At 49.7% G+C, this 27,094-nt stretch overlaps 1 protein-coding gene across 3 annotated transcripts in view; it reads left to right on the top strand.

Moving 5' to 3' along the window:
* txn2 (thioredoxin 2) overlaps positions 1-27,078 on the top strand; it is a 27,857-nt gene extending 779 nt beyond the window's left edge. For all 3 annotated transcript variants that reach the window (XM_070861579.1, XM_070861581.1, XM_070861580.1), the window contains exons 2-4: positions 2,647-2,924; positions 21,303-21,426; positions 25,745-27,078. In XM_070861579.1, coding sequence (XP_070717680.1) covers positions 2,647-2,924; positions 21,303-21,426; positions 25,745-25,855 — 513 coding nt within the window. In that variant the 3' untranslated portion in view covers positions 25,856-27,078. The remainder of the gene's footprint in view (positions 1-2,646; positions 2,925-21,302; positions 21,427-25,744) is intronic.
* The last annotated feature ends 16 nt before the right edge of the window (positions 27,079-27,094 follow it).

The raw sequence follows: 27,094 nt of genomic DNA, 5'->3' as shown, positions 1-27,094 counted from the left end.
CCCCCCCTCCCTCCCTTCCCCCCCCCTCCCTCCCTTCCCCCCCTCCCTCCCTTCCCCCCCTCCCTCCCTTCCCCCCCCTCCCTCCTCCCCCCCCGCCCTCCCTCCCCCCCTCCCCCCCTCCCTCCCCTCCCCCTCCCCCCCCCTCCCTCCCCTCCCTCCCCCCTCCCTCCCCTCCCCCCCTCCCCTCCCTCCCTCCCTCCCTCCCTCCCTCCCTCCCTCCCTCCCTCCCTCCCTCCCTCCCTTCCCTCCCTCCCTCCCTCCCTCCCTCCCTCCCCCTCCCTCCCTCCCTCCCCTCCCTTCCCCCCCCCTCCCTTCCCCCCCCCTCCCTTCCCCCCTCCCTCCCCCTCCCTCCCTCCCCCTCCCTCCCTCCCCCTCCCTTCCCCCCTCCCTCCCTCTCCCTTCCCCCCCTCCCTCCCTCTCCCTTCCCCCCCTCCCTCCCTCTCCCTTCCCCCCCTCCCTCCCTCTCCCTTCCCCCCCTCCCTCCCTCCCTCTCCCTTCCCCCCTCCCTCCCTCTCCCTCCCTCCCTCCCCCTCCCTTCCCCCCCTCCCTTCCCCCTCCTTCCCCCCCCTCCCTTCCCCCCTCCCTTCCCCCCCCTCCCTTCCCCCCCCTTCCCCCCCTCCCTTCCCCCCCCCCTCCCCCCCCTTCCCCCCCCTCCCCCCCCTTCCCCCCCCTCCCCCCCCTTCCCCCCCCCTCCCTTCCCCCCCCTTCCCCCCCCCCTCCCTTCCCCCCCCTCCCCCCCCCTCCCTTCCCCCCCCTCCCCCCCCTCCCTTCCCCCCCCTCCCCCCCTCCCTTCCCCCCCTCCCCCCCTCCCTCCCCCCCTCCCTCCCCCCCTCCCTCCCCCCCTCCCTTTCCCTCCCCCTCCCTTTCCCCCCCCCCTCCCTTTCCCCCCCCCTCCCTTTCCCCCCCCCCTCCCTTTCCCCCCCCCCTCCCTTTCCCCCCCCCCCCTCCCTTTCCCCCCCCCCCCTCCCTTTCCCCCCCCCCTCCCTTTCCCCCCCCCCTCCCTTTCCCCCCCCCTCCCTTTCCCCCCCCCCTCCCTTTCCCCCCCCCCTCCCTTTCCCCCCCCCCTCCCTTTCCCCCCCCCTCCCTTTCTCCCCCCCCCCCCCTCCCTTCCCCCCAAGTCACACATCAACCTGACTTGGAAATATATCGCTGGGTTAAAATCCTGGCACTCCCTCCCTAATAGCACTGTGGAAATACCTTCACCAGACGGACAGCAACGGTTCAAGTATAAGGCTGATTGCCACTTTCTCGAAGGCAATTAGCGATGGCCATTAAATGCTGGCCTTGTCAGCGATGCCCACCACCCAGGAATGAATAATAAAAGAAATGTTGCCTGCAAGTGGACTGTTTAGAGTGAGAGCTGCTCAATCGATTGTCAGGGAGTCCTATCACTTGTGTTCCATGTGTGTTTAAAATTGTTTGCACCTGACTTCCCTCCACACTTTCTCCCTGCGTCAGTGTGTGCCCAGGTGTTGCATTATTGCTGTTCAGCTGGCTGCTATGAGTGGTACGGTAGCACCCCGCTTTATTCCTTTCCACCCGATAGTGTGTTCCTTGCGCCCCAGTACAGCTGAGATTCCACAGATACAAGGGGAATGCACAGACATGAATCTGCATGTTGATCATTCACAGCACACGACATTAAGGCACCATTAAAAAAAAAAAAAAAAAAAAAGTTTCTTAATCTCTCGTGGCTTATTGGTTATTGCCCTGCCCTGTACTAAATCATATTGGGTAGAGAGGACCCTGGTCTGAGCTGATTCTGCCAATCTCCACTGCAGAGGCAGTGAATGTTCTACACTGGGCCTCTTGTGTCCTTGGGTGGAAAATTAACCGCAGCTCTTGATCTTCAGTGATCCCCTGCTGGAATGGTTTGATATGGAGAGAGGACCGGATCAGGCTGGACTTTCAACGAATCTCCCTGCTCCCCACAGCTCCGTGGTTGAGCAGGTTGCTTCCATTCACAATGTCCCTCACCCCCCAGTCACTCCCCTCTCTAGCCTGAAGCTTTCTGATTCGGTGAATGGGAGCGATCGGAATGACATTCTTGGTCATTTTTCCTTCCTTGTCCATTTAAAAGGCAATTGGCTTCTGGTCAGTTCCTTTTTTATTCAAAAAAACTGCAGACATTGTCTTTTTGCCAGGGGACAGTTCCAGAAACAAACCTGGGAACAGTATTAGGCTGTTTTGCACCTGGTGCCCTTGAGTATTTCACCCACATGGCCATTATTCAGGTGTGAAACCTGTTGACAGACTATTGGATCACAGGAGATACACGGTTAAGTCCAACCCTCTCCTCACCTGGTCTCCACATGTGGGCACTGGGTGCCCATGCGGTATATGTGCACTCTGAGCGCTAACATAGCACAAACCAGGACCGATCCGGAGACTTTACTAGTTGGTATGGAGCACCTCCCTTTGTTGCAGGAATTAATCAATTTAGCCCAACTGGTGTGTGATGCACCCACTGCTCTGTGACATCAGGCATGGTCTAATTGAATGGTTCAAGGGGCTAAATGTCGTCCTCTTGTTCCTACATTTATAAGTGAGGCAAGTCTTGTTTTATGTCAGTTGAAGGCTGCTGCTTTAATGCATTCACGTTTGGAATCGTTTGCACGTCCTAATGCTAATGGCCTGCTTTTACAGATGGCTCAAAGGCTTTTGCTGAGGAGGTTCGTGTCCGTGACCCTTCGGGGGTCCTCCGGCCCAGTAGGGTCTCGGTCCTCAGCACGCCTTCCCAGACTGAGCTCCCTCTCCTGGCACGGCACCGGGCCTCCCTCCCACCACCGAGCGGGTCCCACTGCCGCCAGAGGGTTCTGCGTGTCTCACGCCAGCGGCGGTATCTTCAACGTCCAGGATCAGGCGGATTTCACTGACCGAGTCATCAACAACGAGAAGCCAGTCTTGGTGGATTTCCATGCAACGTGAGTTGATACTTTTTGTTCTATTCCTTGTTGGGTTTTTCCGCCTTCTCTTCAGTGCATTTTGTGGCACGAGGAGTACTCACCCATTTTGAGTGGCAGTGGGTTGTCCAAGTGGCCATTTTGAGTGGCAGTAGGTTGTCCAAGTGGCCATTGTATGAGTGGCAGTGGGTTGCCCAAGTGGCCATTGTATGAGTGGCAACGGATCGCCCTACAGTGGGGGCATCACAACTGAGTCCAGTCCTGCTCTTGCGTTACATCCTTAAATCCACATGTAAACACTTGCAGCAAGGGGTACATGCTAACTGGGAGTGAGAACCCTGGATCACTTCCACTCCCCACCTCCCCCCCCCCCCCCCCCCCCCCCCCCAGATTGGCTAACTCAGTACAAGGTGGGCATTGATCCTGGGGCCTCCCTCTCCGTATATCTCAATTAGTTGCTGGAAAAAGCTGGCGAGACATCGGGAGAAGCCTCAACCTAACTCCTCACACATTGACTTCTGCCAGTAATTTTTTTTCCCCTGCTTGAACGAGTTTGTTTAGCTTCCTAATGGTGCAGAGCTGCATCATATGTTGTAGTCACTCAGTCATGCCGACCATGAATAGATCTTTGATCTCTCCTGAGTTCACTGATCACAGATGAAGTGGCAGCCGGGGTGATTCCACTGGCCTCTTGGTCACTTTATCAGGAAGATTGGGGGGGTGGGGGGGGGTAATGGGCCAGGGTTCACACGCCTGATGGAGGGGGTGCGGGAGAGGAGTGAGTGGGTGGGCGGTGTTCTGGAGGTCGGATCTTGTCGTTGGAGCCCAGCTTGGACTAAATGGGGCCCAGAGGTAGTGTGCTGCTGGGCTGAGCCAGGGAGGTGGATGGAATTGATAGCGGAGGCGGGCGCTGGCGAGAGCTGTGCAGGGTGGCTTCAGTTTTTCTGCTGGAGTCGTACAGCACCGGGGGAGACCATTTGGCCCATCGTGCCCATCATTACCCTATCAAAACCCTTCATGACTTTCAGCACCTCTATTACATCTCCCCATAACCTTCTCTACTCTAGGGAACATAAGAAATAGGAACAGGAGTAGGCCATCTGGCTCCTCGAGCCTGCTCCGCTATTCAATAAGATCACGGCTGATCTGATCTTAGTCACAACTCCACTTTCCTGCCTGTTCCCCATAACCCTCGACTCCCTTATCGCTCAAAAATCTGTCTTATCTCCACCTTAAGGAAGAACAACCCCAGCTTCACCAGCCTCTCCGCATAACTGCATCCTCTCCAAGGCCTTCACATCCCTCCTAAAGTGTGGTGCCCAGAGTTGTAGGAAGTTGCAACTTGTCCAGAGCTTGATGGGCAGCCATTTACATCGGATTCCATTTAATGTACAGCACAGAAACAGGCCACTCAGCCCAACTGGTCCATGCCGTGTTTATGCTCCACACGAGCCTCTTCATCTCACCCTGTCAACATATCCTATTCCTTTCTCTCTCTCGTGCACTTATCTCACTTCCCCTTGAATGCGTTCTCCTGCCCAAGTTGCTCCATCTTCACTTGCTTGAAATCTTCTGCGGAGAAGCCATAGATATGTGACAACCGGTCAGGCGAAACTGGTAGGACAGTGATAGACCTGGACCCGACGATGGTGGAGGAGCTAGAGTTGGGCATCATCGCCGAGGAGGCTGACTTTGTGCTTGTCACTGATGTTGCTGGTTGGTAGCTTGCAGCTAACAAATGGCACCTGGGATGGAGCTGTAGGATACTCCACAGATGGCCCCGCAGGGTGGAGCTACCTTTTTGAAAAGATGTTTTGACTCCGTTGCGGTCTCAGTCAGTAGCACTCTTGCCTCTGAGCCAGAAGGTTGTGGGTTCAAATCAAAATCCAGGCTGACGCTCCAGAGCAGTCTTGAGCGAGTGCCTTGCTGTCGGAGGGGCCGCCTTTCAGGTGAGACATTAATCCGAGGCCCCGTCTGCTCTCAGGTGGGCATAAGTGATCCCATGGCACTATTCAAAGAAGAGCAGGTGAATTTTCACCGGTGCTCTGGACAAAACTTGTCCCTCATCCAACATCACTAAAACAGATTATCCGGTCATGATCTCATTGCTGTGTGTGGGAGCTTGCTGAGTGCAAATTGGTTGCTGCGTTTCCTACATTACAACAGTGACTGCACTCCAAAAAGTACTTCGTTGGCTGTAAAGCGCTTTGGGACGTCCTGAGGTTGTGAAAGGCGCTATATAGACGCAAGTTTTTTTTATTGCGTTGGGACAGGTATGGGCACCACAGGAGAAAGATACCACGGAGATGGACTAGGGGGCAGGTGGCCCCTACATGTAATATTTCCCAGCTGTGAAAGTGAATTATTTTCTACCTGTTCAGATTTTCATGGCACTATTCCAAGGAGCAGAGTCCTGGGCAACTACCAAACACAGGCTCCTCTCCGCTACACCTGTGCACAAATTGGTTGCTGCGTTAACCGGCATAAGTAGTTCACCAATGATTCAAAAGTAATTCATTCATTGCAAATTCCAACGTTTCCATTTCCCACGCCCATTACAGTGACCACGCCGAGACTGAATCGAGTGCTTGCTTGTGATGAGTTCTGGGCATTTTATTTTGTGGGCTCGTAGCTCGGAGAATGTGTCTGAACTCGTCTGGGCTCTTGCGGGGAGAGAAAGCAGAAAACTCTCTGCAGCTGTCTGAGCTGGAATTTGAACCCTGCTCCTCGATGGAAGAGACGTATCCTCACGAGCTGTACCTCCCGGCTGCTGTGGCGACCCTCCTTGGATTATCTGCACTGCAGCTCCATAGCGCACAGTTTGGAGACTGCTTCTGCATTGAATGCCAAATCGGGGTGTAGAACTGTGGCCTAGGGGCATAGAAAGGTGCAGGAGTGCTGTTTAATGGGGAAGGAATGACAGCCATATGTGTTTTTGTTGCATTTTTCTCCTTCCCCCTGCTCCTGAATTAAAAAAAATATTAATTCACGGGATATGGGCGTCGCTGGCAAGGCCAGCATTTATTGCCTATCCCTAATTGCCCTCGAGCAGGGGTGCTGAGCTGTCGCCTTCCACTGCTGCAGTTTGTATTCTTAGAATGCTTCTTTGTAGTGGTTTGCTACAACTGAGTGGTTCTCTCGGCCATTTCAGAGAAGAGTTAAGAGTCAACCACATTGCTGTGGGGCTGAAGGCACATATAGGCCAGACCGGGTAAGGACGGCAGATTTCCTTCTCTAAAGCACATTGGTGAACCAGATGGGTTTTTACGACAATCCAGTACTAGCTTTCCATCCCAGATTTATTTCATTTAACTGACTTTAAATTCCCCAGCTGCCGTAGTGGGATTTGAACTTGTCTCTTCAGACCTGAAATGAAGGGGTTGTCTTATGAAGAAAGGTTGGGCCTATACTAATTGGAGTTTAGAATAAATGAGAGGTGATCTTATTGAAATGTATAAGACTCTGAGGGGGCTTGACAGAGTAGACGCAGAGAGGATGTTTCCCCTTGTGGGGGGAATCTAGAACTTTGGGGCATAGTTTCAGAATAAGGGGTCGGCCATTTAAAACTGAGATGAGGAGGAATTTCTTCTCCGAGGGTTGTGAATCTTTGGAATTCTCTACCCCAGAGAGCTGTGGAGGCTGGGTCATTGAATATATTTAAGATGGCGATAGACAAATCTTTGAGCGATAAGGGAATCAAGGGTTATGGGGAGTGGGCAGGGAAGTGGAGTTTTAGCCATGATCTCATTGAATGGCGGAGCAGGCTCGAGGGGCCAGATGGCCTACACATGCTCTTATTTCTTATGTTCTTATCATTAGTGCAGGCGTGATTATTCGCCCATTAACATAATCGCTATGCTACCATGCCCCATAATGCCCTGATTTGTTGCAACGTGTACCTTGGGTGTTTCCTGAGCTATTTCCACGTGCACACCCAGTGTATGCCAGCAGGTTGTTTGACTATAGAGTATTACAGTGCGGTGATGACGCACACACCACACTGAATTTGGTGTTTCTGAACCGTGATGAAGTCCTCATCATAGGCAGTCCCTCGGAATCGAGGAAGACTTGTGTCCATTCTTAGGTGGCTGAACAGTCCAATACGAGAGCCACAGTCCCTGTCACAGGTGGGACAGATAGTCATTGAGGGAAGGGGTGGGTGGGACTGGTTTGACACACGCTCTTTCCGCTGCCTGCGTTTGATTTCTGCATGCTCTCGACGACGAGCCTCGAGGTGCTCAGCGCCCTCCCGGATGCACTTCCTCCACTTAGGGCGGTCTTTGGTCAGGGACTCCCAGGTGTCAGTGGGGATGTTGCACTTTATCAGGGAGGCTTTGAGGGTGTCCCTGTAACGTTTCCTCTGCCCACCTTTGGCTCATTTGCCGTGAAGGAGTTCCGAGTAGAGTGCTTGCTTTGGGAGTCTCGTGTCTGGCATGCGGACAATGTGGCCTGCCCAGCAGAGCTGATCAATGTGGTCAGTGCTTCAATACTGCGTCTGTCCTCCCGGGGATTTGTAGAATCTTGCGGAGACATCGTTGGTGTGAAGTGTTACATAAATGGAAGTATTTTTTTTTGACAACGACATCATTGGCCCTCACCTCTTGCTCTTAAGCTGCAACGAAGCTCTTCTGCATGCTCCTCCTTGGGACTCCTCTCTCACTCTGGCTCATTCTTTGACAGAACCGTCGCACTGAAGAAGGCCTTGCCTCCCTTTGCCGTGACAATTGTGCAACCTTTTTTTAAAAACTCCAGCCGCTGCTCCTCAACTCCACTGCTGGCCTCTTTACAACCTCGGCGCTGTCTTTAACCTCGGTCTCTCGATTCAAAGGAAGAGCGATTGGCTTGCAATCCGTTCGCCCGCGGAATATTTTCTTCGCGATCGTGTTGACCAAAAGTTGCATCAACAAGCGGAGGGACTATCCAGTGTGCTGGGCAGGTGGACCGGCAATGGTTGCGGAGGTGTGCTGGCGTGTGACTCCGAACTGAAACTGGCAAGTGGAGATCAGGGCCTGCTTCCTGTTGGTGATTAGGAGAGGAGGTGAAGGGGACCCTGCAGGGCCTCATCAGGAAGGTGTGTGTAACGGTGTTAAAGGGACGGTGACCTCTCCCTCTCGTGACTCCCCTGACTTTACTAACACTAAAGATGCAGTCCTGCGGGGGAAAAAAAAGACTTGCATTTATGTAGCACCTTTCATGACCACCGTACGTCCCAAAGCTCTTACTGGATCATAGTGCCCATTCCTCACCTGGACAGCGACTGCTACTGTGGACGCTATTTAACTGCAGCGGGCATCACAGCCGAGTTTGATCCTGTCCTCCTCTGCCTTCTACACTACCCAGCGGGGGTTGCCGATCAAGAGCGGCAAGCTTGCCCCGCCACTGCCACCCTCGCCCGGAGCGGAGTGGGCAATCATAATGCTGCTGCCCCAGCTGAATAGTCATCAGCAGTGAGACCCTTTGTGCAGATTTTTATTTTAAATGAGTTTGATGAGCCAATAGGTGTGACCAGTGCTGACAGATGAAATAAATTATCCATGAAAGGGAGATACCACAAAGTCCAGCCTCACTCGCTTGCATCGTGGGTATAACATAGTGGGCAGTGATCTCGCAAGGGCACCACTGAACTCGCAGCAATGCCGACCATCACACCGACCTTCACTGAATTCACCGTGGTTTCAGTACCCGACTATACACAGACCCTCAATAAAAGGAAGACTTGCATCTATATAGTGCCTTTCACGGCCACCAGATGGCCCAAAGTGCTTCGCAAGCAATGGAATACTTGTTGACGTGCAGTCACTTTTGTAATGTAGGAAACTCGGCAGCTAATTTGCGCACAGCAAGCTCCCACATACAGCACTGTGATAATGGCCAGATCATCAGGTTTTTGTCCTGGTAGTTGAGGGATAAATATTGGCCAGGACACCGGGGAGAACTCCCCCTGTTCTTCTTAGAAATAGTGCCTTGGGATCTGTTATATCCGAAAGACGGCACCTCCGGCAGTGCAGCACTCCCTCAGTGCTGGGTTATGTGCTCAAGTCCCTGGAGTGGGACTTGAACCCACAACAACAAGGACATAACCTAAGAAATAGTAGCAGGAGTAGGCCATATGGCCCCTCGAGCCTGTTCCGGCATTTAATACGATCATGGCTGATCCGATCATGGACTCGGGTCCACTTCCCTGCCCGCTCCCCATAACCCCTTATTCCCTTCTCGGTTAAGAAACTGTCTATTTCCGTCTTAAATTTATTCAATGACCCAGCTTCCACAGCTCTCTGAGGCAGCGAATTCCACAGATTTACAACCCTCAGAGAAGAAATTCCTCCTCATCTCAGTTTTAAATGGGCGGCCCCTTATTCTAAGATTATGCCCTCTAGTTCTAGTCTTCCCCCACCAGTGGAAACATCCTCTCTGCATCCACCTTGTCAAGCCCCCTCATAATCTTATACGTTTCGATAAGATCACCCCTCATTCTTCTGAATTCCAATGAGTAGAGGCCCAACCTACTCGACCTTTCCTCAAATCAATCCCCTCATCCCTGGAATCAACTTTGTGAACCTTCTCTGAACTGCCTCCAAAGCAAGTATATCCTTTCTTAAATATGGAAACCAAAACCGCACACAGTATTCCAGGTGTGGCCTCACCAATACCCTGTATAACTGTAGAAAGACTTCCCTACTTTTATACTCCATCCCCTTTGCAAGAACATAAGAAATATGAGCAGGAGTAGGCCAATTGGCCCCTCGAGCCTGCTCCGCCATTCAATATCATGTCTGATCTGATCTTGGCCTCGACTTCACTTCCCTGCCCGCTCCCCATAACCCCTGATTCCCTTATCATTCAAAAATTGTCTATATCTCCACCTTAAATATATTCAATGGCCCAGCCTCCACAGCTCTCTGGGGCAGAGAATTCCAAAGATTCACAACCTTCTGAGAGAAGAAATATTTCCATCTCTGTTTTAAATGGACAACCCCTTATTCTGAAACTATGCCCTCTAATTCTAGATTCCCCCACATAGGGAAACATCTTGTCTGCATCTACCCTGTCAAGCCCCCTCATAATCTTGCACGTTTCAATAAGAGCACCTCTCATTCTTCTAAACTCCAATGAGCATAAGAACATAAAAAATAGGAGCAGGAGTAGGCCATACGGCTCCTCGAGCCTGTTCCGCCATTCAATATGAGCATGGCTGATCTGATCATGGACTCAGCTCCACTTCCCCGTCCACTCCCCATAACCCCTTGTCCCCTTATGTTTAAGAAACTGTCTATTAAATTTATTCAATGCTTACACAGCTCCCTGAGGTAGGCCTAACCTGCTCAACCTTTCTTCATAAGACAACATCTTCATCTCAGGAATCAACCTCGTGAACTTTCTCTGAACTGCCTCCAATGCAAGTATATCCCTCCTTTTAAATGAGACCAAAACTGTATGCAGTACTCCAGGTGTGGCCTCACCAACGCCCTGTACGGTTGTAGCAGGACTATCTTTATAGTCCATTCCCCTTGCAATAAAGGTCAACATTCCATTTGCCTTCCTGATTACTTGCTGACTCAGGCGAGAGTGCTGCCACCGAGCCTTGGCTGACACCAACACAATGTGGACACGTAGGGAAGTGATGGGTATGCTCGCAGGAATGTCTAGGGCAATGCACGGTAACCATTGCTTAATTTTCTAGGCCTAGGTAACCAGTTTTTGCAGAGAGCAGGAATATTCTGCCACTGTTTGCTATTCAGGTTGGTTCATGTTGAATCGCCAGCTGGCTGAGGTGTTGGGGATGTGTTGGTGCCTGCAGAGTGGTATTGTGGTTTGAGTTGCTGCCTTCAGGAGCAAGGACAGAGGAAGTGGTAGCTCTTTAAACTTCCCTCCGCATGGTGTTTTAGTGTTAGTGAAAAAAGGAAGTGCAGTATTTTGCTTGCAGAGTTCAGTGTTTCCTACCTGTTTTTGTTCATGTATATAAAATACATGGAGCGGCATTGTTTGAGTGGAATAAACAGAGGAAGTTTGAATCTACTCTAAAGAAAACCAAAGGAAGTTCTGATCCTTTGCTGTACTTGTTGCTTGCCTTTGAAGGCTGCTGCTTTTGTGAATTTTAGAGTTTATCGAGTTATGGAATGTTGGTGCTGGGGAACTGAACATTTTTCAGCTGTCACCTTTGAGTAATCCTGCCATACTGAGAGTCAGAAGCCAATTGAAGCTCTCTTGAACAGCTCAACAAAGTGCATTAACTCCATCTTTCACCGCGGCTGACATGGCCTCTGGGATTGCCAGTGAAATGCCAATTAACGGCAATGCAGTCTCGACTGTTCCTACTGGGCTGCAGTTACTCGCAACTGGGTTGATTCTTTTTTTGGGGATGGGCATCGCTGGCAAGGCCGGCATTTATTGCCCATCCCTAATTGCCCTTGAGAAGGTGGTGGTGGGCCACCTTCTTGAACTGCTGCAGTCCGTGTAGTGAAGGTACAAGGTGCTCCCACAGTGCAGTTGGGGAGGGAGTTGCAAGATTGTGACCCAGCGACGATGAAGGAACGGTGATATATTTTCCAAGTCAGGATGGTGTGTGACTTGGAGGGAAACTTGGAGGTGGTGGTGTTCCCATGCGCCTGCTACCCTTGTCTTTCTCATGTTAGAGATTATGGGTTTGGGATGTGCTGAACAAGGTCATTTCATGAAGAACCTTTCCAGCCAGCGGAGAAAGGAGGCAGACTTGCCCCATCGGTATGGTTGTGTTCAGACCCAGGTCCCAGAGGCTGATGCACAGTCTGCTGAGCCACCTTAACTCCCAGCCCCAGTATCTGCCATTTGCTGTATATTCAGGTAACTTACAGCTTTCTGTGACCTTCCCTATTGTGCTGTATTTGCCCTTCACGTGGAATGTGAACTGTGCTAAATTGTCTTACAAGCCGAGTGAGTTGGCTCCAAAAGCATGTCGAGGTGGGACGGTTCTGCGGTCTGTAAAAGTAGTGTCAGCTGTGGCTCAGTGCGTAGCACACCCCCCTCTGGGTTTTGGCTTCAATTTGGATCTTCCTTTACAGTTATAACTAATTGAAAAAAGCTGCAACTGAAAAATTGGCCGACACAAAAAAGACGGTGGCACCTCCCCTTTAAGGACAGCCGGGGCTCCTCAGCCACCGCAGCCTCTCATACCGAGAATCTGTCGGTGGCATCACCCTGTGCAAACCTTGCTCCCACGGGGCAATTTCTCACGCGGGGTTAAGGGGTTTGTGTGCACGGCAGTGACGTCATTGCTGTGGCGCAGTACAAACCCCTTTTTTCTGGCCGGGGGCAGCACTCTGTGCACAGCACCCGGGCGAAAACCTTACCGCCAGCCACCGGCGCTAACTGGCCCTGCTCAAAGGGGCAATTTCGGCCCCCAAAACTTTTAACAATGAAATTATTTTAAAAAGCTAATCATCAATGGGATCCACAGGATATACACAGTTGCCAACTCTTCACATGATGTCAGCTGTCAGACAAGTTTAAGACGCATGATAGAAAGTAAAGGTACAATGAGTGTTGGCTGTGGCTCAGTTGGTAGCATTCTCGCCTCTGAGTGAGAAGGTTCAAGTCCTACTCCAGAGACTTGAGCACATAATCAGTCTGACACTTCAGTGCAGTACTGAGGCAGTGATGCACTGTCCAAGGCGCCATCTTTCAGATGAGACGTTAAACCCAGGCACAATATGCCCTCTCGGGTGGATATAAAAGATCTCGTGGCACTATTTGAAAAAGAGCATGGGAGCTCTTCCAACATCCTGCCCAACATTTATCCCTCAACCAACACAATGAAACAAATTATCCAGTCATTTGTTTCATTTATGTTAGTGGGATCTTGCTATGTGCAAATTGGCTGTCACGTTCCTTCCAGTGACTACACTTCAAAAGTACTTCATTGGCTATAAAGCGGTTTGAGATATTCTGTAAAATAAATGCTATATAAATGCAAGTTCTTTCATTCAATTGCTTCAAACCTTTTAGTTCCACACCATCCAGTTGAGAATGAGCAAAAATGAAAGTCATCCCAGTTTCTGAATAATTTCCAAAGATAATAGCATTTCCATGTCAAAACCTCTGCTTAAAAATTAACTTAGAATTAAAAAAAAAACTATTTTAAAACTTTTATATTCTCTTTTGAAAGATCACGAATTGCTTGGCTGTGAAAGCATACGGAAAACCTGCCTCCATGATTTGTTTCTACTGAACAGGCCATCTGGACATGTCTGGAGTAAAAATAAAACGGGGAAGGTGGCTCAACCGTGGCTAACGAGAAATTAAGGATAGTGTTAAATCCAAGGAAGAAGCATATAAATTGGCCAGAATAAGCAGCAAACCTGAGGACTGGGAGAAATTTAGAATTCAGCAGAGGAAGACAAAGGGTTTAATTAAGAGGGGGGAAATAGAGTACAAGAAGAAGCTTGCCGGGAACATAAAAACTGACTGCAAAAACTTCTATAGATATGTGAAGAGAAAAAGATTAGTGAAGACAAACGTAGGTCCCTTGCAGTCGGATTCAGGTGAATTTATAATGAGGAACAATGAAATGGCAGACCAATTGAACAAATACTTTGGTTCTGTCTTCACGAAGGAAGACACAAATAACCTTCCGGAAGTACTATGGGACTGAGGGTCCAGTGAGAAGCAGGAACTGAAGGATATCCTTATTAGGCGGGAAATTGTGTTGGGGAAATTGATGGGATTGAATGCCGATAAATCCCCGGGGGCCGATAATCTGCATCCCAGAGTACTTAAGATAGTGGCCCTAGAAATTGGTGATCATTTTCCAACAGTCTATCGACTCTTGATCAGTTCCTATGGACTGTAGGGTAGCTAATGTAACACGACTTTTTAAAAAGGGAGGGAGAGAGAAAGCGGGTAATTATAGACCGGTTAGCCTGACATCAGTAGTGGGGAAAATGTTGGAATCAATTATTGAGGATGAAATAGCAGCGCATTTGGAAAGCAGTGACAGGATCGGTCCAAGTCAGCATGGATTTATGCTTGACAAATCTTCTGGAATGTTTTGAGGATATAACTAGTAAAGTGGACAAGGGAGAACCAGTGGATGTGGTGTATTTGAACTTTCAAAAGGCTTTTGACAAGGTCCCACACAAGAGATTGGTGTGCAAAATCAAAGCACATGGCATTGGGGGTAATATACTGACGTGGATAGAGAACTGGTTGGCGGACAGGAAGCAGAGTCGGGTCCTTTTCAGAATGGCAGGCAGTGACTAGTGGAGTGCCGCAGGGCTAGGTGCTGGGACACCAGCTCTTTATTATATACATCAATGATTTAGATGAAGGAATTGAGTGTAATATCTCCAAGTTTGCAGATGACACTAAACTGGGTGGCGGTGTGAGCTGTGAGGGGGATGCTAAGAGGCTGCAGGGTGACTTGGACAGGTTAGGTGAGTGGGCAAATGCATGGCAGATGCAGTATAATGTGTATAAATGTGAGGTTATCCACTTTGGGGACAAAGACACGAAAACAGAATATTATCTGAATGGCGGCAGATTAGGAAAAGCGGAGGTGCAACGAGACCTGGGTATCATGGTTCATCAGTCATTGAAAGTTGGCATACAGGTACAGCAGGCGGTGAAGAAGGCAAATGGTATGTTGGCCTTCATAGCTAGGGGATTTGAGTACAGGAGCAGGGAGGTCTTACTGCAGTTGTACAAGGCCTTGGTGAGGCCTCACCTGGAATATTGTGATCAGTTTTGGTCTCCTAATCTGAGGAAGGACGTTCTTGCTATTGAGGGAGTGCAGCGAAGGTTCACCAGACTGATTCCTGGGATGGTTGGACTGACATATGAGAAGAGACTGGATCACCTGAGTTTAGAAGGATGAGAGAAGATTCTGACCAGATGGGACAGGTTAGATGCGGTAGAATGTTCCTGATGTTGGGGAAGTCCAGAACCAGGGGACACAGTCTTAGGATAAGGGGTAGGCCATTTAGGACTGAGATGAGGAGAAACCTCATCAAAGTTGTTAACCTGTGGAATTCCCTGCCGCGGAGAGTTGTTGATGCCAGTTCATTGGATATATTCAAGAGGGAGTTAGATATGGCCCTTACGGCTAAGGGGATCAAGGGGTCTGGAGAGAAAGCAGGAAAGGGGTTCTGATGGAATGATCAGCCATGATCTTATTGAATGGCGGTGCAGGCTCGAAGGGCCAAATGGCCTACTCCTGCACCTATTTTCTATGTTTCAAGTCCCACTTCAGATAATGGGGCACAAAATCCAGGCTGACACTCCAGTGCAGTACTCGGGGAGTCCTGCACTGTCAGAGGTGAAGTCTTTCGGATGTGACATTAAACCGAGGCCCCAACTACTCTCTCGGGTGGACGTAAAGTTAATCATTTTAAATCTGAGAGCGAGAATTTTGCTAGCCAAGGGTGTTAAGGGATATGGAGCCAAGGTGGGTGAATGGAGTTAGGATACAGATCAGCCATGAAATCATTGAATCTCAATTTGAAGAAGAGCAGGGGAGTTATCCTCTGTGTCCTGGCCAATATTTATCCCTCAACCATATCACTAAGACAGATTATCTGGTCATTATCACATTGCTTGTGGGAGCTTGCTTTGTGCAAGTTAGCTGCCGCATTTCCTACATTACAACAGTGACAACACTCCAAAAGTACTTCATTGGCTGTAAAGCGCTTTGGGACGTCCTAAGGCGGAGAAGGGTGCTATATAAATACAAGTCCTTTCTTTTACTCTCCTATTTTACTTCTGTAGTGTTATCTGGACATGTTGCATTGCAATGTGATGACACCCAGTGACCACAATTGCAGATAAAAAATATCGACTGTTGAAGGCTGCCTGTAGGCCAGCCCATCCACAGATGTGTGAATCTACTACTAACCCATCGCAATGTGTTATTTAAAAAAAAAAGAATGTACTGCACCAATGTCATTATTTTGTATTTAGACGGGGTTTTGAGGAGCGGCCACACAGTTTGTTTTGCGCCAATGCTCCTATTTATAAAAGTGTTTCTTGCCCGGTCTGCACTATATATGACTCCAGACCCACAGCAATGTGACTGACTCTTAACTGCCCTCTGAAATGGCGGCTCACCACCTTCTCGATGGCAATTAGGGATGGACAATAAATGCTGGCCTTTTCAACCATGCCCACATGAATGAATAAACAAACCGAATTGCTTCATCACCAAGGTGCGTGAGCTGGAATTCACTGCACCGCCTAGTTCAAGGAGACAGGAATTTCCCCAAGTCTGGCAGTTCAAAGGTTAACTAATTTAATTAGATCAGTTTTGTTTTAAACAAGGCTTTCAGTTTTTAAGAGCCGCCTGTCTGTAGTAAAGGTTGCTTAGTAGAAGCTAATCAAAGATTGATACTCTGTGAATGACGTCTATAAATTGCGAGCACGTTGGTCTCGTGGTGCGCAGTGTTACTTGAAAGCAGACCATAGTCTGATCGAGATCAGTGGATACAGGCAAAGCCCACTGCAGTGTGAACCTTGGGACCCTGTCCAGTTAACAAAACAGCCTTGGGGCCATGGGCTAGGGATTGCTCAAACAGCATCGGGTATGGGCTAGGGATTGCTCAAACTGCATTGGGGCCATGGGCTAGGGTTACTCAAACTGCATTGTGGGTATGGGCTTGGGATACTCAAACTGCATTGTGGGTATGGGCTAGGGTTACTCAAACTGCATTGGGGGAACTACAATTGGCCTCTGTGTATCTGGACTGCCTGCGAGGGGAATTCCTCAGGCCCCCAGCTCCTGTTTGCTTTTCCCATGGTGTGTGATATTGGGGGACGACAGCACAGGGCTCAGCGGTGTGATGCCTCTTGTGCTCAAATAGCCACTCACTTTCGCGGGACCCCTACATGAAGGATGGCTAATCGGGCATGGTGCCAAGGGCTGGCAGCGCCTCTGTAACTCTTACCAAGCAAGAATCTGAACTGCCACAATGAATCAATCGCATCACGGGTGGATAGGAGGAGGAAGGCGAAGAGAGAAACTCCAGCCTGGTTACTCTCTCCTGGTTGGTCACTCCAGAAATGTGCTGTGTTTTTCTACATTTCACAGAATGATACAGCACCGAAGGAGGCCTTTCGTGCCTGTGCCAGCTCTTTGATAGAGTCTCACTCCCCGCTCTTTCCCCAGAGCCCTGCAGATATTTCCTTTAAGCATTTATCCAATTCCTTTTTGAAAGTTATTCCTGAATCCGCTTCCACCGCCCTTACAGGCAGCGCATTTCTGTTTCATTGTTTTGTCATTTTTGCTACACTGCACACTAACCTTGTGTGAGGCAAAAGGGATGTAGAAAGCATTTATATAGCATTTTTCACCGCACCTTTCACGACCACCAGCCGTCCCAAAGCGCTTTTCAGCCAATGAAGTACTTTCTGAAGTGTAGCCACTGTTGTCATGTAGGAAACGCGGCAGCCAATTTACACACAGCCAGTTCCCACAAACAGCAATGTGTTAATCACCAGTTACTGTGATGTTGATTGAGGGATAAATATTGGCCTAGACACCAAGAAGCAATCCCCTGCTTTTCTAAGAAATAGTGGGGTGGGATCTTTTACGAGAGAGTAGACGGGGCCTCTGTTTAACGTCTGATCCGATAGACGGCACCTCCGACGGTGCAGCACGCCCTCGGCACTGCACTGGAGTGTCAGCTCAGATTTTTATGCTAGAGTCTCTGGAGTGGGACTTGAACCCACAACCTTCGAACTCCGAGGCGAGAGTACTACCTACTGAGCCACGGCTGACATGAGAGATAAAATGGGGAAAAATGGAAATAAGAAATAAAAACAGTGCTGGAAATGGAGACGAGTTAATGTATCCGGGAGATGGCCTTTGTCCAAGTCCATTCTCCAGCTGAGATTTGAACTATTAACTGTCCCCTCTCCTCAGATGTTGAATGGTCTTGTGTCTGTTCCTTGTATTTTCTGTTCCTGTTATAAAATGAAGGTTGCTATTGTCTGCGGATCCCCCAGGGATCAGTTCCACTGCCCCTTCTGCATGGTCTTAATGGTTCAACAAAAGTGGAATTTAATGAAAGGTGGGGCAAGGCACACTTGTGCCAAAAATAGGACGTCCAATTGCTCCCAAGAGTTAACTCAGTGCAGCAAGAAATATCTGGGCCAATGTTGTTGACGTCACCACATCGTATGCCAAGGTCAATAGAATCCTCGGGCATGTAAACAGATCGCAGAGTCTTAAGTCTGAGCTAATGCTCTCACCTGAAGCACAGGTGAGGCCACAAGGTTTGGAAAGTGGCCAGAGCAGTTAGCTGATGTAACAAGTGCGAGGAGCTCAGGAACTCCTTTGTCACGAAGACTGAGACCATCCAATCAGCTGCCTCTGTCACTTCTCTCCCTTCCCTGAGTTCGCCGGGCCAACTTGAACAACCTCCCACCAACCCGTCTCGAGTCTAGGAGGCCATTTTGGACTGTCGCCAAAGCCCTTCAGCGATCTCCCCTCAGCCTTGATGACCGACGGTGAAATGCTTGGAAGAGCTGCGACATATGGAATGGATTCCTTATCGAGTACAACCTGAAGGATCAAACCTTCCTCGCAAATAGTGGACAACCATCAACCACCTCAGAACCGGTCACGGTCGTTGTTGCCACATTCTCCATAGATTGAAGATTAAAGCCTCCCCATCATGCGACTGTGGAGCTTCTAATCAGAGCCTGGAGCACATCATTGAGCACTGCCTTCAGAGGGAATTCGCAGGCAGTATACAAGATATCCACACTGTTGCACTGGAAGCTTCGGCCTGGATATCCGACTGGGATATTGACGTTTGATTTGCTTTGCTAGGAAAGGAGGATGACCGGGCCAAACTTCCTCTAAGGATCCCTCCTGCCCTATCCCTGAACTCGCACCTTTCTCTAGTTTCTCTCCGATCTCCCCTCATGCCCTCTCTGAACTCATCTTGCCCATGAAACCCATTTCCTGTTCGCCTGCCTCTACTCCCACTAACCTGCTGACCACCCAACTTGGCTTCCTGGCCCCCATGTTAGCTAATATTGTTAATGGTTCCCTCCCCTCGGGTACTTTTCCCCCTCCCCTTCAAATCCCCCGTCATCACACCTCTTCTCAAAAAAAACAGGCCTTGATCCTCCGTCCTTGCAAACTATCGCCCTCATCTCCAACCTCCCTTTCCTCTCCAAAGTCCTTGACCGCGTTACCGCCTCCCAAATCCGCTCCAGGCTTTCCCGTAATTCCTTGTTTGAATATCTGCAATCAGGTTTCCGCAGCGCCGAAACAGCTCTTGTCAAAGCCACAAATGACATCCTATGTGACTGTGACCAGGGTAAACTATCCCTCCTTGTCCTCCTCAACCTCTCCAACCTTTGACACGTTTGACCATCATCATCATCATAGGCAGTCCCTCGAAACGAGGATGACTTGGTTCCATGCCAAAAAAGGATGAGTTCACAGGTGTTTCAGTGAAGGACCTAATATTCCAGGTCCTGAACTACATATTGAAGGGTGGAAGATGTCTGTGTGTGGATTTTTTTAATGTGTGGTGGCTGTTGCACACCAGCCACCACACGGGCTTGACAGAGTTAGGTCTTGGTCCAGTGGCAAGGATTAACCAAGACAATTGGAGACCAGCTCTGCTGCACGGGCCAAGTGCGCACACATCGCAGTATGGGCTGGGCCCGTGCTGCCCCTGGGCCCTGACCACAGCATCGTATTCCAACGCCCCTCCACCGTCATCCAGCTGGGTGGAACTGCACTCGCCTGATTCCATTCTTAACTATCTAATTGTAGCCAGGGAATCGCCTCCAACGGCTTCTCTTCCTACTCCCGTACCATTACCTCTGCTGTCCCCCAAGGATCTATCCTTGGCCCCCTCCTATTTCTCATCTACATGCTGCCCCTTGGTGACATCATCCGAAAACATGGCACAAGTTTCCAAATGTTTGCTGATGACACCCAGCTCTACCTCACCACCACCTCTCTCTGCCCCTCCACTGTCCCTGAGATGTCAGACTGCTTGTCCGACAGCCAGTACTGGATGGGCAGAAATTTCCTCCAACTAAATATCGTTGAGAAGAGGGTGATGACGCCATTGTCTTCGGATCCCCGCCACAAACTCTGTTTCCTAACCACCGACTCCATCCCTCTTTCTGGCAACTGTCTGAAGCTGAACCACACTGTTTGCAACCATGGCGTCATAATTGACCGAGGTGACCTTCCAGCCACACATCCGCACCATCACTAAGACTGCCTATCTCCACTTCCGTAACATCGCTTGACTCTGCCCCTGCCTCAGCTCATCTGCTGAAGCCCTCATCCATGCCTTTGTTACCGCTAGACTTGACTATTTCAATGCACAGCTGGCAGGCCTCCCACATTCTACCTTACGTAAACTAGAGGTGATCCGTAACTCTGGCCCGGGTCCTAACTCGCACCAAGTCCTGCTCACCCATCACCCCTGTGCTCGCTGACCTACATTGGCTCCCGGTTAAGCAACGCCTTGATCTCAAAATTCTCATCCTTGGTTTTTAAATCCCTCCATCATGTCGCCCCTCCCTCTCTCTGTAAACTCCTCCAGCCCCACAACCCTCGAGATCTCTCTGCTCCTGCAGTTCTGGCCTCTTGAGTATCCCCAAATTTAATTGTTCAACCACTTATGGCCGTGCCGTCAATTGCCTAGGACCTAAGCTCTGGAATTCTCTCCCTAAACCTCTCCACCTCTAAGACGCTCCTTAAGACCTACTGCTTTTCGGCCTGAATATATCCTGTGGCTCGGTGTCACATTTTGTTTTATAATGCTACTGTGAAGTGTTTTGGGACATTTTACTTATGCTAAAGGTGCTATATAAATGCCAGTTGTTGTCGCTGTGATGTGGAAAGAGACTCTGGATGCTGAATCTTATTTCTTGAGAGGGGGGGGCAAGATCTGGAGGTGGGTAAAATCAAAGATGATCAAATTTGACTGCACCTGTATTAAAATACTCTGGTTTCTGCGAGTTATTGGGCTCAATGGGTAATTGCACGGCCCATTATAGTACTGAGTCGTGTAGTTGAGGACCGTCGCAGAATCAGTCCCTCCTGCTCACTAGGCTGATCTCCGCTGGGGTGACTGAGGGCTGTTGGCCTCAGATTCTGGCATTGGACGGGGAGAAATCAGTCAGCATTCAAACTTCTGGTCACTGTCCAGTGGCCTTCGCTGGGGCGTGCGAGTCTGTCGAGAAATCAGTGGAGAATAGTCCATTGACACTCGGAGTGTCTAGCCAAGTGGGAAGAATGACCATTTTAATTAGATACTGGTCAGCTCCTGGAAACTGCCCCAAAAATGAGTGGGCTCTTGAGAGGATTGCTGTTATAGTAATAAATATCGTCCTTATTAATGCAGCTGCCTTCACCCTGTCTCTCTGTTCTTCTCCCCCTCCACCCCACCTCAGGTGGTGTGCCCCATGCCGCGTTCTTGGTCCCAGGCTCGAGAAGATGGTGGCGAAGCAACAGGGAAAAATCGTAATGGCAAAAGTAGACATAGACGATCATACAGACCTCGCCTTAGAGTACAAGGTATGGGCGTGCATTCGAATTATTCAATGCTGGGAAAAGGGGCTCGTTTGTCAAACCTTTCTCCAACTTCACTTAAGAACATAAGAATTAGGAGCAGGAGCCGGCCATTTCACCTCTTGAGCTTGTTCCGCCATTCAATAAGATCATGGCTGATCTGATCTTGGCCTCATTTTCCTACTTGCCAAATGAATCCTGAAATTTAAACAACAGAACAGAAACTAAATTTTGAGGATTGAATCCTCTTTTTGGAAACACAGCATTGTTTGCAGTGTGTAAGAACACTGTTGGATATTGGTGCTTCACTGCAGGGTAAATACTGCCCCCCCTCCCCGCCCCCCCCCCCCCAAGTCTGTCGTTCCCAGGTCCCCCACACCAGGTTAATGGAGCTGTTGACACTCAGTAACCAACTTGTTTCTCATTAGATTGACATCTGTATCTGGCCTGGATTTAGTCGATAAATCTGCTGGTTCCTGGTTACCTCGTTGAGTGTATAAGTCAGTACAAACAAGAGCCCAGAATTGGAAGAGCGCAGAGATTCTGGGGGCGGCGGGGGGGGGGGGGGGGGCTGCTGGTTGTGGGTCTGAAGGTGATTAGAGATAGGGAGGGTCGAGGCTACGGAAGGATTTGAAAACCAGGACGAGAATTTAAAAATCGAGGCATTGCTGGACCGGGAGCCAATGTAGGTCAGCGGGACCTGGAATAGCAGGTTCCTCATTGGGACGCCTGTGAACTCATCCCTTTTTGGTGTGGAAGTGGGTCATTCTCGATACTGTAATAATAATGTACAGGAGACACCAAGTCGCTGGAGAAATACCACCGACGATGTCTCCGCAAGATCCTACAAATCCCCTGGGAGGACAGACGCACCAACGTTAGCGTCCTCGACCAGATCAACATCCCCAGCAATGAAGCACTGACCAAACTTGATCAGCTCCGTTGGGCAGGCCACATAGTTTGTATGCCCGACACGAGACTCCCAAAGCAAGCACTCTACTCTGAACTACTTCACGGTAAACGAGTCAAAAGACAGAGGAAACCTTAAAAGGACACCCTCAAAGCCTCCCTGATAAAGTGCAACATCCCCACTGACACTTGGGAGTCCCTGGCCAAAGACCGCCCTAAGTGGAGGAAGTGCATCCGGGAGGGCACTGAGCACCTCGAGTCTCGTTGCCGAGAGCATGCAGAAATCAAGCGCAGGCAGCGGAAGGAGCGTGCGGCAAACCTGTCCCACCCACCCCTTCCCTCGACCACTATCTGTCCCACCTGTGACAGACTGTGGTTCTCGTATTGGACTGTTCAGCCACCTAAGAACTCATGTTAAGAGTGGAAGTAAATCTTCCTCGATTCCGAGGGACTGCCTATGATGATGATGATGATGACTATAAGTCAGTGAGCACAGGGTGATGGGTGAGCGGGACTTAGTTGGGACACGGGCAGCAGAGTTTTGGATGAGTTTAAGTTTATGGAGGATGGCCTGGAATGCATGCAATTCCTTAATTGTGTTTTAAGTGCGAGTGGCAAACTCAAGCTTCACTTTCTGTCTCGCCTTTAGGGTAAGGATTTGGAGGCTGACGCTCGGCCCCTGTTTTGTTGGATCATGCAGTCCTGGATGCGGGGAATATTCAGGGGCGATGGAGGTGAAAGGGAAACATTCTGAGCTGGGCCACTGGGCACAGTGTAGCGCAAAGTCCAGCTGCTGCATTACATTGGCCCGGTTCTTATCGTGGTGTATGTGCAATTAGTTGATTGCGGGAACTCCCAGGCACCATACAAGTCGGAATTCCAATCTGAATTAAGCCCAATTTAGCATTTCACATACAATTGAACCAGAGAGAGAAACCTGTTGTGCAAATTATGTCTGAACATTTGATGTCCTATTGGTATGGGGATTCTTAAACTGTCCTCCCTGTGTTCATTGGACCTTATCTAACAGCAACTGGCCTTTCACACTTGGCTGCCCTGAATCACAGCTCACTGACTCACCCAGCTATGCAAACTTGTTTAACTTTCAAATTTAACTGTCGAATTTATCTCGCTGACATTCCTGAATGGAACGCACGGTTAATCTGGAAGGGGAGAGAACGGATATTTGACCCGAGCTGAATTCCTCGGAGTTGGAAGTACAGGGTCAGCGTCAACGATTGGAGGATGTGGGTTTGCTTTACCCCACCCTGCAGAGTTCATGTTTGCGACTCTCGAGAGGCCACGAACATCAGGGGTCTCTGTGACTTTTGATCAAATGGCAATGCAGAAAGTCAAGGCACACTTCCTGAAACCCATACAGCAGGAACTGCGCAAGTAGTAAGACTTGTAGAGGTGAAAAGGGTATACACTAGAATGATACATCACAGGAGGCCATTCAGCCCATCGTACCTGTGCCGGCTCTCTGAAAGAGCGATCCAATTAGTCCCACTCCTCCGCCCTTTCCCCAAAGCCCTGCAAATGTTCCCTTTTCAATTATTTATCCAATTGCTTTTTGAAAGTTGCTATCGAATCTGCTTCCACTGCCCTTTCAGGCAGCGCGTTCCAGATCATAGGAAGAAATTTTATACTCTTAAGAAAATACAGTTCAGATTAAGTTGAGGATGTCTGACCAGAGCAAAAAATTGCAGCATGCTCACTGGGTTAATGGGAGCTGAAAGCTTTATGCCTGTGCGATTTGTGTGGCGCTCCTGTTCGCGGAGCATGTTCTAGTTGGCAGCACCCACGCACCTTATTTTTCTTCTCATCCCCTCCCCACCCACCCCCCCCCCCCCCCCAGACCTAATGGGGGCAGCATGTAATATTTTGACTTTTATTTGTTCCTGGGATGTGGGTGCCTCTGGCAAGACCAGCATTTATTGCCCATCCCTAATTGCCCTTGAGAAGGTGGTGGTGAACCGCCTTCTTGAACCGCTGCAGTCCGTGAGGTGAAGGTGCTCCCACAGTGCTGTTGGGGAGGTACTTCCAGGATTTTGACCCAGGAATGGCCATTATATTTCCAAGTCAGGATGGTGTGTGATTTGGAGGGGAATGTGGAGGTGGTGTTCCCATGCCCTTGTGCTTCTAGGGGCTAGATGTCGCGGGTTTGGGTGGGGCTGACGAAGCCTTGGGGAGTTGCTGCAGTGCATCTTGTAGATGATGCACACTGCAGCCGGTGGATAATTGTAGGCTGGAACGTTCGATTCTCTCCCCTGTATCTCTAGGGAGGAGCCTGGCCACGCAAGGGTGAGTGATCCTTGGAGACACTGTCTCCTTGTGGCCTCCTGTAGGACGGAGTGCGGCAAGCTGGGAAAGCCACTCGACACAGCACAACTGGGAATAGTACGCTGGAAGTCTGCAACTGTGTAATTGCAGTGTCGGTTTGGCTCAGGTTAGTAGCATTCTTTCCTGCGGGTTGAAAGGTTTGGGGTTGATGCCTTGCCCGAAGACATTGGCTGACAGCCCTTCCCAACCGAGAGTGCTGCGATATCGCAGGAGTTGCCCTTCGAATGAGACATTAAAAACAGGGGGACGTACAAAATCCCATGGTGCTATTGGTAGAACTGGGAGTGCTCATACCCTGGCCAACATTCCTCCTCCAACCAGCATCACCAAAACCGATTTGTGCGGTCATTGATTGCATTGTGTTTGGGATCTTACTGTGTACAAAATGTCTGCCATGTCTCCCGACATAATACACTGGACTTAAAACTAAGTACGTGAAGCATTTTGAAAATGTGATGAGATGCAATATAATTCTTTGACCATCTCCGGCACTGGATAGCGGACTTCCCTCTGTCCCTCTTTCATTTACTTCAGTTACGTGGAGAAACTGGAGAAACCAGGGTTGTTCTCCTTTGAGCAGAGAAGGTGAAGAAATGTAGTAATAGAAGGGTTCAAAATCACTCAGGGTTTTGATAGAATAAATAAGGAGAAACTGTTTCCTGTGCCAGGAGGATCGGAGGGGAGATGATGAGAATTTTATTGTACAGCCAGTTCTGATCTGGAACGCGCTGCCTGAAAGGGCGGTGCAAGCGAATTCAATCGTAACCTTCAAAAGGGAATTGGATAATACTTGAAAAGGAAAAAATGTTCAGGGTTATGGGAAAGGGCAGGGGGGGGGACGGGACTAATCGGATCGCTCTGTCAAAGAGCTGGCACAGGCACGATGGGCCGAATGGTCTCCTTCCCTGCTGTATGATTCGATGATTTTCCCACCGAGTTGATACCTGCTTCCGAGCCACAGATCCCCACCAACCAGCTCCATTGAGACTCGATGTTTGCACGGTTGTATTTTCAGAGTTCCGCTTGCGCAATGACCGTGTAAGGTTGCTGTGTTTTGCCCAATGATTTGCAGGTGACTGTGGTCCCGACTGTAATCGCTGTAAAGGACGGGGACATCGTGGACAGATTTGTGGGCGTTAAAAGTGAAGATGACTTGGAAGTATTTATCAAGAAGCTGATCTGATCGTGCGGACTGTTGCCCTGCTGTGTGACTGTACCGACCTTTCGTGATCCTTCCTTTTCCAACGATCTGTTTCCTATGTTTTGTAAAGTAGGCGTGTGTCCGGAGATGCTGCTACTAACTACCTGGTTGGCTGAGATTCCTGCCTCTCTCTCTCTCCACACACCCAACAGCTAGTAAATCTCGCCATAACTGAAGCTGCTGTCTCCTGTCATCTTCTGAAATCTCTAGCCACTACCGCACACCAAACACAACAGAATCGACTGACTCCAGCTCCTATAAAGTAGCCTCCGGCCTTGTGAAAACAGCATGAGCAAATTCCTCTCTCCTCCCTCCCCTGTGCTGTACCTGTAGCTCCCAGTCAGTGATCTTCTGCTGCAGTCCACAGTCCCAGCGATTCACGTGTCCTTTCCCAGCCAACACCCCCCACACGTGTTTCCGCACGCCCTGTGCCCGTGAGATGCTTCCTGAACAGTTCTCCAGCCATCGCTGCTGCTCCTCTGTATCTGACTGAGCCTCAGTACAGCGTCTCCCATCAGACAGCTGAAGATCTTGAATTCGCCACCACCGAACCCAGTCACCAATCGAAGTTGCATTGAACAGCGCAGCACCAAGCAGAGGCGGGGAGCCGGAGGAGGAGGCGTTTGCAGGTGAGGGGCAGAGGGTCGCTGGTGAGTCCTGATAGCTGGCTACAAGGATCATTGGCAGTGACTCTGACCAGGTCATGGATCAGAGGCACCAGGCCCGTGCACAGCGTTAAAAAAAATTACAGGAAGTGAGGGAATCGTGCATTTTTTTTTAGAAGATAAAAAAGTCACGCCATAAATTCTGGCTGCCTGCCATCAGGAAGAATTTGCATCAAAGTCAATGACCTGGGCACTTGCAAAACTGTGCTTCTGATCTCCATCTCCTGTGAAGAAAGAGTTTTGAAACTGGTCCTGCCGCAGCACGCATTCTGTGGTTAATCATCCATTTTAATTCTAAACGTGCCGTGGCCGTTTGCCACTGTTGCTGAAAGTGAGCTGGTATCAATCACTCGCGCTCTGCTCTTTGCTACTGGGCGCTGAGATTTAGCTGAATGAATTTGCATTTTAATAAAAGTATTCCAAGCAAGAAAGAATATTAAAAGCTGTTTAGATGGAGACTTGTGTAATGGACTGTTGTAACAAATTTATTATTGACTCTTTCCCTCACCCCTCCAGTCCAATAAAATGTGGCTTCCTGTACATGCAGTGCCTGTTG

Source organism: Pristiophorus japonicus, chromosome 19 (genome assembly GCF_044704955.1).
Source record: "Pristiophorus japonicus isolate sPriJap1 chromosome 19, sPriJap1.hap1, whole genome shotgun sequence".
Classification (NCBI taxonomy): domain Eukaryota; kingdom Metazoa; phylum Chordata; class Chondrichthyes; family Pristiophoridae; genus Pristiophorus; species Pristiophorus japonicus.
The sequence above is the reverse complement of the archived record's forward strand: the minus strand, read 5'-3'. Positions and strand labels throughout refer to the sequence as shown.